The 11,963-nt window shown below is 34.4% G+C and overlaps 1 protein-coding gene across 1 annotated transcript; it reads left to right on the top strand.

Moving 5' to 3' along the window:
* The first annotated feature begins 2,629 nt into the window (after positions 1-2,629).
* Positions 2,630-4,837, top strand: LOC126882887 (uncharacterized). Its single transcript, XM_050647952.1, has 2 exons — positions 2,630-3,234; positions 4,268-4,837. The coding sequence occupies exons 1-2, from the start codon at positions 2,902-2,904 to the stop codon at positions 4,727-4,729; spliced, it is 795 nt and encodes a 264-aa protein (XP_050503909.1). The 5' UTR covers positions 2,630-2,901; the 3' UTR covers positions 4,730-4,837.
* Positions 4,838-11,963: the final 7,126 nt, after the last annotated feature.

Genomic DNA, 11,963 nt, shown 5'->3' with positions numbered 1-11,963 from the left:
AGCTTCGACCTTCGCTTCGAACATAGCTTTGACCGTCGCTTCGACCATAGCTTCGACCATCGCTTCGACAATCGCTTCGCTCATTGCTTCGACCATCGCTTCAACCATAGCTTCGACCATCGCTTCGACAATCGCTTCTACCATAACTTCGACCATCGCTTCGTTAATCGCTAGCCAGCGGTTCTCAACCACCGTGTCGCGACACACTGGTGTGCCAGAAGAACCTATCAGGTGTGTCGCGAGATTTACGAATACGATATTTTTATTTATACTTTTTTACTTGTTATAATACACCAATCATGCATTCAACCATTTTTTTTAACTATTAGGTATATACCACGTTATACCAATCAATAAAGTGCCAATCCGTAATTGTTTCCTCTCTAACTGTTTTTAAAATTCAACCTGTTAATCGATATTCAAAGTAATGTTAGGGAGGTATGGGCAAATACACAATTTGCTCTACAACTGGACGAAAGCACGGACATTTCGGGAAAGGCCCAATTGATATCTTTTGTAAGATTTGTGTACGGACCGGAAATTATTGAACAGTTCCTATTCTGTCGTGAATTGGAAACAACAACCACTGGAGCTGATATATTTTCTACTGTTGACACCTTCTTTCAGGATCACGGACTTAAGTGGACGGATTGTATTGCGATATGTACAGATGGTGCTGGTGCTGTTGCAATGACGGGAAATGTCAAAGGATTTTTAAGTTTCGCACTAAAGAAAAACCAGTTGATAATAATTAATCATTGCTTTTTACATCGAGAAGCTCTGGTAGTAAAAACTACGGATGGAAGCCAACTGGGTGAAGTTATTCATACTGTTGTTTCTATGATCAACTATATCAAAACTCGTCCGATGAAATCAAGGGTGTTTGAGAAACTTTGTAAAGACATGGGCGCAGATCATAAAGTCTTGTTATTTCATAGTAAAATTCGTTGGCTTTCGAAAGGAAAAATACTGAACAGAGTTTTAGAGCTTAAAAACGAACTACTCGAATTTTTTAAAACAGAAGATGGCCAGTGATTTTTGTAAAAATCTTAAAAACCCTCTTTGGTGTGCTAAGTTGGCTTAACTTTCAGACATTTTTAATAAGCTAAATTCTTTGAATGCAACTATGCAAGGACGAAAGGAAACCATAACATCATCAACTGATAAAATAAGTGCGTTCTCCAAAAAACTTACATTCTGGAACTCGGTTATAGAAAAAAACGATTTGACTGCTTTTCCCGAAACCTCTATAACTTTAATTAATCTGAAATCTGAAGAACAGACTACTAAAGGAGAGCATGAAAGAGCACTTATGTAAGTTGCAAGAAGGGATAACTAAATACTTTCCCTCTGTCTTGAGTGCTAACTGTGAATGGTTGATTGCACTTGACGAGAACAACTTAAGCAAGGCAGAATTAACCTAAAATCAAAATTTAGAGAATTAGCTCCGGATGGTTTTTGGATTTCAGTTAAGAATGAATACTTACCCAGAATTAGCAAAGAAAGCAGTATCCCTTTTACTGCCGTTTTCGACCTCGTACTTATGTGAATCTGCATTTTCTGCGATGAAAAATATAAAATCTAGCTACCGGTCTCGACTCCTTGATGTGGACAGCGAGCTGAGAGTGTGTCCGTCTACAATTCGTCCTCGGATAGATATACTTTGCAAAAGTCATCAGGGTCAAATTTAACACTAATTTTATGTATTCTTTCTGTTTTGTTTTTTGCTTGTTATGTTCTTACGAAATAAAAAATAATATGCTTAATATATTCATCTGTACTTACCTACCACTAGCAAACATTTGTACATATAAGGGTGTCGCGAATCTGTAAGGAGTACGTTAGTGCGTCGCTGAGTAAAAAAGGTTGAGAACCGCCGGCTGAGACTATAGAGTGTTGTACAATAGGGTGGTGCGAAAAAAGTCAAGTTGATAATTCCGTATCGCTATAGTGCGGAAAAGTTGCGATTGGTAATTACAAGAAAAACAAAAAAATAATTATTCAAATCGGACTTTATTTTCCGATCCCGCAACGGACCTAAAGATTATGAAAAAAAAAAATAAAATTTTACCTTTTTTTCAAAAATTTTTATTTGTCCTTCGGGTACGTTTTATTTATCGCTATAGTAAAATTTATTTACACTTTGCATAGTTGAGTACTAAAAAAATTGTTTTACGCATTTAAGGGACATTTTCCGATCCCGCAAGGTCAATCAAAATCTATAAAAATTTTAAATTTTTGATGATTTTGAAAAATTAAAAAACATTTAGTTATCTCATTTTTTTGTTACATTGTGAAGCTCTTCGCTTGTTTAGATATTGTATGACAATATTTAAACAACCCAGATCTCAAAACGAGGGGGTGGTTGCACTTCTAGCTCCACACGCACCCTTCTCTCCAACCAACCAATGAGTGTGTGTTTTTTACATTATTTACATAATGTACATTTCTTTTTCATCTGTTTGTATCCAGGTCTCAAACACCAACTTCGCATTGTGATTTCTTGGTAAAATCTGGCAGCATGGACCTTGATTTAAATGTTGTCCTGATGCATCCATCTTTTGATTGAGGTCCACATACATTAGCATTAGACGATGCTTCCGTGGCCAACTTAAAGGCGCATCCACATTATGCCATGCCTTGCCGATCGGTATTGCCGATCGGCAAAGCCGCATGTAGTACGGACGCAATTGCGGCTTGGGTTCGGGGCCGAAAGCCGAACCGATTCCAAACCCGATTGATGGCGGTCTCGATGAAAGAGAACCGTACCGATCAGTGTAGTGTGTACGTTTTGTAGGCAATCCTCGTCGGCATTCAGTGAGGGATCAGTGCAATTGATCACGAAGACATCTCGTGGCCTGTCGATTCACAATAATTGTGTGCTTTATTGTTATTCGGGAAATGGAGTGGAATGAAGAAAATACACAAAACCTACTTGAAATGTATCATGAGCGCCCCGTTCTGTGGAACAGCCGATTGGCAGATTATAAAGACCGGAACAAACGTCGCGATGCATTGTTGGAAATAAGCGTATCTTTTGGAGTGGAGAAAGAGGAAATCGAAAAAAAGATTAGATATCTCTTAAGTCACTTTGCACGGGAAGTAAAAAAAGAGAAAGATTCAGAAAAAAGTGGTAATGGAACCGTAGAAACTTACAAAAGTAAATGGTTTGCGTATAAGTTAATGGAATTTCTGAAGGATAAGAATAAACCTATTGTAACGCAAGATTCAGAGGTATGTATATCATATTTACACTGTAGTAGATACTTTATTCATTCTTAATAATTGAGTTCATATTTATACATAAATTTGAAAATATTGATATAATCATATTGGTATATCGTATTTCATTTATCATATTGAAAAGGCAATGCTCCTTCTTGAGAAATGAAGAATTCGGCCAATTCGTTTCTCACATTTTGTGCCGCAGCTCCACTCCTTCTTGCCGTTCTGCCAAAACTGAGCAATTCATTAGAGGAAGCATTTCGTTTCCAAAGCCCAGGATTAATTGCTCCAGTATCCGAACATTCTACATCAATCATTCCAGGTGGAGTGTAAAGATTTCTTGAAGTGTTTTTTCGCAAGAAATTGTGTAGGTGAATTAAGGCCAAAACTACGTTCGTTGCAGTTTCTGGTTCCAACAATAACAACATGGGCCTTCGAAGCACTCGGAAAACAGCACTTAAAATGCCAAAAGCATTTTCTGACACTCTTCTTGCGCGGCTCAATCGATAGTTGAATATTCTATTTTTTGAACCTTTTTCCTGATGTCCTGCGAATGGCTTCATTATGTTTGTTGATAGTGGGAATGCGTCATCCGCCACAAAAACAAATGGAACATCAGTGCTTCGTCCTAGTAATGAACAAGCAGGTGGAAGGTTTAGGGTATTTTCTTCAAGGCACTCTTTGAAATATGAATCGTTGAATACGCCCCCGTCCGATATTCGTCCCTGACATCCCACGTTTGCATATATAAAATTATAATTTGCGTCTACAACAGCGAACAAGACAATGCTAAAGAAGCTCTTGTAGTTGAAAAAATCGGTTCCTGAATTTATAGGAGCTTGTATTGATATATGTTTGCCGTCCATAGCTCCGACACAATTTGGAAAATTCCATTTGTCGTTGAACTGCTTGGCTATAAAGTACCAACTTTCGTTAGTTGTAGTCATCTGAAAATAAAAGTTACATACCATAAACAGACGAACGAACTATAAATTGCAAAGCAAAAAAGTGGATTAATTTAGAAATTAATATTTTGTTTCAGGGTAAACGAAAACGAAAGGAAGAAGATTCACAAGAAGTAGAAACAGACGATGGAGAAGAGTCGCTACAAGTATTGGAACAGAGCATTGATGGTTCCGAAAATGAGGTTGGAACAACAGCTCAATCTCAATCTAAATCAAACTCAATTAACATTGTGAAGTCCCGTGGTCGAAAAAGTATGGCTACTAATTTACCAATTGTAAACGAGGCAGTGAATCTTATGCGATCTATTACTGCTAAAAGGGCTGAAAAGGATGAATTTTCATTGTTTGGTGAACAAGTTGCAATGAAGCTTCGAAAAATTGTGTCGCCATTTGCTAGATTTTCCGTTCAGAATATAATTAATACTGTTCTATTTGAAGCAGAAATGGGCAAATACGATAATCCTCATTTCATAAATCATTCTCATCCATCTACTCCACAAGCATATCCACTGCAATCATTCAATGTTGCCCATAATTAAATACCATCTCCAGGACATTACCCCAATACATTAAGTGGTCGGAGTTCGACATCAACTTCTACTATTAATCAAGATGAGGACATTCACACTCTCTTATTGACGTTGTAATTTCTTATATTTTTAAATATATAACAAACTACCATGAATAGTTATTTTTTCTTACCTTTACGTAATCTTGAAGAGCATCTATGAGCGCTTTGCATACCTCTGCAACACATTTTGAAATAGTTTGCTTAGATATTTTGAAGGTATACATGAGAGAATGGTAGGAATCTCCACTGGCAAAAAAACGTAGCGTAACTGCAAGTCGTTCAGAGGCAGGAATTGCTGCTCTAAATGACGTATCTTTTCTTGAAATAACAGGTCCAATCAAATCTAATAATGTTTGGAAATCTGTTTTGGTCATTCGAAAAAAATTTCTGAATCCTGCGTCACATCTATATTCCAAATTTAATTCATCTGCGTCGTCAGAAATCAAATCTTTCATAAGATCCGTGGCACTGTACCTATTACGAGTTCTGAGGCTTGGGCGAACCCAAAACCTCTTGGGACGTTTATATGAAGTAGAGGCAATTATTACAACAGCTGCAGCCGCAAGAATCATATCATCCTCTTCTGAACTCATTATTGACACGCAACACTGTACAACTGCTACGTACACACTACAAATATTGTGTGGACACCAATCGGTTTTGCCGATCGGCAATACCGATCGGCAAGGTATGGCATAATGTGGATGCGCCTTTACACATGGAGTTATATCTTCATTTGAAACTTTCGAGGAAGTGGTGGAGAAAATAGTTTTGCAACATTCCAGTCTATTATTTTAGTTTAGTCCTGTGCTTCGAAATTTCAAGTAGTAGGGAGAAAGAAAATATATTAGAGAGCTAGGGCCAAGGAGAGTGTTAAAAGCCGGCCATACTAAAGCCAAGGGCAAAAGTATTAGAAATTTCATCCCTTCTACTTTAAATTTTCAAGCACAGGACAACACTGAAATAATAGACTGGAATGTTACAAAACTATCTTATTCACCAATTCTTCGAAGAGTTTCAATTGAAGATATAACTTCTTATCCCTGCCACATGCAAGCTGACGAGCGGTGTATAAAGTTGCCCACGGAAGCACCGTCTAATACTAATGTATGTGGGCCCCAATCAACAGATGGATTCATAGCTACAAAATAAAAATATTCTTCCTAACTTCTGTAATTCATAACAGTATAATCATACTGGGTCTCACAGATATCTTTATGTTTTCATACTTTACGCATAAATATGTAATTTATTCATGGTGAAAAAGAAAAACTTCAATAGACATCATCTAACCCGTGCCGGGGGATTGTGTTGAATTTTTATACATTAAAACCTCCTCTCGTTGAGGAGGGTATGATTGATACTTCCCAACAACCAATCTAGACCCTCGTCCGTTCTCACAACTACTACTCTTCGATTCTACTGGTGAAAAGGTACATTAAATGTATACTCACACTTTAGGCATTAAAAATATTTACTACAGGATATATAGTATACTATATACCGGGTGGTGAATTGGAAAACGGGCCATAGGAAACTCACTGTAAAATTCTAAACTGTTGAATTCCTGCTACCCTAATTATTTTACATCAAAAGACATTAGAAACTATTTGTAGAGGATTGAAATCTGTATTGAAAACAACTGTTAAAATTGTTCTACGAATTAAACATATTCCAAAATTTTGTAAAAATGTAATACATTTTTCAGTTTTCAGCCCAAAATTAGGCCACACACAGTACAATAATGTGTCACAATGAAGTTGTTATTTTAACATTTTTGAACTGTCAATATTTTTATTTTATCATTTATTGTTTAAAAACAATGCAGTTGATAAGATACCCTCAGTTGCGGAGAAAGTATTAATAATAAAGATTTTTTATTCAGTCAGTGGTGTGAGCACTGTCAGTTAAATAGTAACGTGTGGCCTAACTTTTACACACATACCTATTGTGGCAAATGTATCATATTTTTCAAAATTTTGGAATGCTAAATTGCAGATCAATTTTAACTTTTGATTTTAATACAGATTTCAATTCTGTACAAATATTCTCTCATGACTTTTGATGTAAAATAATTAGGAAAGCAGGAATTCAACAGTTTAGAATTTTACAATGAGTTTTCTATGGCCCGTTGTACTATTCACCACCCGGTATACTACAGGAAATCTTCTCGTGGATTTTTTTTATTAAAAAATATCTTATAACATTTAAGAACTCTTTATTTAATATACATTAAATACAATTCTACATTGAGAACAATAACAAATATATATTTTCAGACAGAAACAGTAATTATTGGTTTAAAACATTTATGTATCTCAAAAGTAAATCTATACAATATGTAAAAAGATCTTTAAAACCGTTATCCGTTTATGTAACTATTCTTCTTGTATTTTTAAATTATACATTATTAAGTCTAGAAAATTTCATTTCTTTCTGTCACGTCAGTCTTGCGATCTAAACTAAAAACTCATTGGTTTTGTGATAATTCACATTAAATTAAACAAGATTTTCCAAAATTAAGAAGAAATTTCGAATTTATTTTATTGGCACTTTACTTTATATTTTGCTATTTGCAACACTCAACAGCACAATCTTTTTTCAATTAATTGTCTGTATAAGATGAGGTCCCAGCGCTGGTAAATTCTACTAATATAGTGGCTATTGAATTTAAGTATAAGTTTTGTACAAGAAATATAAAATTATAATAAACTATTAAAAACTCAAAAATCCTCACATAACCATGGTCATCATCTAGGTACTTATTTGTGTCTGTTGTCGAATCTAGATCTACACTTAGGATTCTAAATTTCTATTTTGTTTGGTTACAATCCAGTTTTACGTTATCTTTCCTTTGTAAATCATTGGTTCATGGAGACATTGGTCTCGTTTGTTCCTTTTTCCAGTAGTTGATTTCCATTTTGAAATCTTTTTTGTCTACCTGTTATCTTTTTCCTTACATACTGAATAATAAATTTCCAATCAGTTTTCTATCCTAAATTATCACCTTGAGTAGTTTTTCTCTTCTTTCTTGTGGTGCTTGTACATTCCGGATGCTGGAGTGGTAATGACCAGGGTTATCCTTAGTAGTGATCGTCATCATCACCATCATCATCATCATCATCATCATCATCATCATCATCATCATCATCATCATCATTATCATCATCATCATCATCATCATCATCATCATCATCATCATCATCATCGTCATCACCATTATCATCATTTTCTGATGAATGTAGAAAAGAATCATCTTTAATATCTTTCAATGTTTTATTCACAAATTAATTGAGAATGCTACTTTATTTATGTCAAAAAATTGGAATGCCTTATATTCATTGGAATGCCTATTATCAGCGGCGAGAATCTATTTATAGGCTATCTGTAATAAATGACCTATGGCACAATATAAATATATGGGGTGACCGCACGAAACAGATGAATTTTGAGGAACTACGACAACATTTTTGAAAAACCCAATAACAGATCAATTTTTGATTAGTTTGATTTTTCTTGTATTTTGTATTATTTTACATTTACCCATAAACCTGGAAAATAATCACCTAAACATTTTTTAAAGATACTGTGGGTCAAATAATATGTCGTTTGAAAGCCCTTGCAATTCTCTAAACATTAGTGTTTACATTTTTCTTGGTTTTGGTTTGAAAAAAATTGTCCTTGCAAAAACTCAGGGAAAAAATATCTGCTAACCAAGAAGGCTATTCCATACTACTTCTCCTCCCAATCCAAAGCCGTGGAAAATTAAATATTGACGAACAAGTAAAGATGCAGACGTACCGTCCTATTGAAAAGTTAAATGATCTGCATCATTTTGTTGGTCGTTTTCAATAATATCAGTCAAAGCAGGATTAATCACGTCCTCCACTAATTGCAATACATTTCGTCAGTCAAATTGCCAGGTAAAAAAGTGGTCCTACTGGACCATTACAAAAAAAATACCAGCCCATGCAATTAATTTTTGCGGTTGCTCTGTATGCATTTCGTGAAAAATCCTGGAATTTTAATGAGATAATAACGGCAATGGATGGAATTTTTAATTCTTCAAACTCTTCTGGTTTGGACGTTAGTTCGGTTGGTTCCAAAAATACAGCTACTACTTACCTACCTTGTACTTAATATGGAATCTAGGTGAGCATGTCCTAATACTGCAACTTCCCTACGTTCATTAACTAAAGGCCCTTCAGTTCCTTGCCTTTTATTTCTTATTGTCTCAGCATATTTCCTATTCTGGACGTCTTCTTCCTCCAAATCTCGTGATTCCATGACTATTCTTATACTTTCAGTCCAGGATAGCCTTGGTATTTCCCTCTTTCTCTTACCTGGGGTTTTCTTTTTCCACTTTCCACGTTTTAGGCCAACGCTGTTCATCCATTCCAAGCACGTGACCAAACCACTTCAAGTACTTTTGCTCTAATCCAGTGGTCGGCAAAGTGCGGGTTCGGAGCCGCAGGTGGCTCTTTGGCTCCTTAGGTGCGGCTCTGGCACAAATATCCACGGAAAGCGCAATAATATGTTCATTTAAAAAACCTGGTAGGAAAAACATTATCTATATCTTATTCTAATAAATTAGCTTCTATCAAACTTACAAACTTTAGCATTTATCAAAAATCCTCTTTGTCCAATATCAAACATTCATTATTCATATCCGTATTGAACAGTATATTTTTATCACCCCGTATATCACATGAGCCAATTTGTTATGGTATAATGCATAATATTTCGTCGGGCAGTACTTACTTGGCCGTCCGCAGCATGTCCAATATCAAACATTCATTATTCATATCCGATATTGAACAGTATATTTTTATCACCCCGTATATCACATGAGCCGATTTGTTATGGTATAATACATGTACGGGTTCCTAATTTAGTTCACGAATTGTAAATTGTAAACAATAATTCGGGCAATTGCATTATTTAATTTGATGATCAAATATATTTCTTTGTTCTCAATATTTGTAAATATACTCAGCGCGTGGCTTGACACCAATACTAAGTGCCACCGCTGAGAAAGAATACACATTTAGAATCAATTCTCAAGAATCACTTCAACCAGGCAAGATGTGCCTTCAACTTCAGTCAATATGTAGCATCATAGAGTCTTCATCAGTCTTCAACTAAACGCGTACCAGTAACAAGTCAGTGTTCAAAAGTTCTCCCGGGGTAAAATTACCCTAGTGTCGGTTCTATAAATAAATTCCTTTATCGCTATTGGTGTTTCCACCTGAACAACGTTCTCCACTGAGCCTCAGAGCGATTATACATTATACACTCTTGATGCTACGATAACCGAGTTGAAATTTTCTCCTTTAGTCCAAGTAATGAAGCTTAAAATAGGACAAAACCTCGCAATTTTTACAGAATGGATAGATTTGCTTGAAAATTTGAGAATAAGTAGTGGATAGTCCAAAGATCAAAATCTATATGATGCCGAAAGGCGCTTTTACCATGGGGGCGATTGCCACCCCATGTGGGGGGTGGAAATTTTGTATTATATTTTGACCGCAAAAGTTGGTACAAACATTCATTCTAAGCAAAAAATGTTCTATACATTTTTTTGATAAAATTAATAGTTTACTATTTATTCGCTATCGAAAGTGTTAGTTTTATATCGAAAAAAATCAATGTTTTTAATCAGTTTTCTGCAAATAACTCAAAAAGTTTTCGATTTATCAGAACAACTTTGCTTAACAAAAATGTACCTTGTGAATAAATCAACAAAAGAGTTTTTTTAAATTTTCTTTAAGACCAATAGTAATCGAGCTATACTTTATTATATGTTAGCTCTTCTTTGCAAAATGCTAAATATTGTAGTATCAAAGTCAAAAGACGGGAAAACTATGGATTTTTCGAGGATAAAATGTTTAAACTAATTTGAAGTATTTAAAAATATCTATCTCTAGAAATAAGAAACAAGTCTTTAGCTCAAAAATTAAGTGACTTATAATAAAAAGAATGTCAGTCCCTATTTTTTTCAGCGAAAAAGTGATCGGACGCAAACTACTAATCACCACCCTAATTAAGATTAGTCACTGACCTTATTTGGTCTTTTTTATTTATGTATTATTAATAGGTTCTAGAAGTTTAACCAGCTTAAAATAATTAGTTTTTAAAACAATCGAGTTAAAAGCGAATAACGAATTTTTGGAGTTTGGTAAAAAAATCCCTTTTCTTCAGAATAGAAAGATTAGCATCAGGGATAAGAAAAAATGTTTAAATATGAAATTGTAGCTCATTAAATTTCCAAGAACTTGTTTTGCAAATATTTTTTCTAGTGTAAAAATTGAGTGAGCTATTGACAATTAAAACTGGTAATAACATGCAAAAACCACCTTTACCAATCCTTTCAAAGTCACCACTTTTTGCGACTGAGAATTTTAAAAGGATTTAATATTAATAGTCTTATATACCTTGTCAAAACGTACAAAATTCTTTTTCAACAAACTTTCTAAGATAAAAATTAAAAAGGTAACGGTTAAAAATCAATATATTTTTTTGAAAAAAAAAAAGAGGAGAAATATAATTGGAAGCATAATAATGTAAGTTATCGGTGTTTTTAGTCATTGGCTTTATTCATTATTCTTTATTTATGTATTATTAATATATTTTAGAAGCCTGACTGGCTTAGAATGATTAGTTTTTAAAACAATGGGGAACTTGCACATTTTTTTTTATTACATAACAATGTTCAGTTTTGTATAAAAATGAGATTTCCAAAATTTCCCGCTTCAAAAACTCATAATAACTTAGAAATACAAATTTAAAGTCTTCTTTATTTTAAAGTAGTTCAGACGTCCCGTGACGTCACATAGTTTTACATTAGTTTTTTATATGGTTATATCAGTGATGTGGGAGGGTTATATGTAAGTATATTCTTCTTCTTCTTCTTTAGTTTATTGGCCTCCACCTACTTGGGTATTTGGCCACAGTATCGTCGCGAAATATGGGAAAATATTTATATTGTAATGACATTTTTTGATCACTATACTTAATAGGAAGTGTGTACCTACTAAGTTTTATCGTTAAATACTTATGAGAATAATAATCAGAATAAAATCACAGTATAAAATTAGTAGGTATAATGGGAGTATAATATACATAATATATGTACTTACTTATCTGCTTTAACTCCCCGAACTTCTCCGACGGAAAAATTTTCACTCTTTTGAAAATATGTA

Source organism: Diabrotica virgifera, chromosome 4, assembly GCF_917563875.1.
Source record: "Diabrotica virgifera virgifera chromosome 4, PGI_DIABVI_V3a".
NCBI lineage: Eukaryota > Metazoa > Arthropoda > Insecta > Coleoptera > Chrysomelidae > Diabrotica > Diabrotica virgifera.
Note: the sequence above shows the minus strand (reverse complement) of the source record. Positions and strands in the feature narration are given on the sequence as shown.

Coding starts and splice junctions, on each gene's coding strand:
- LOC126882887 (XM_050647952.1), top strand. CDS start 2,902: ATGGAGTGGAATGAAGAAAATACACAAAACCTACTTGAAATGTATCAT. Junction 3,235..4,267: donor TTGTAACGCAAGATTCAGAG/GTATGTATATCA, acceptor ATTTTGTTTCAG/GGTAAACGAAAACGAAAGGA.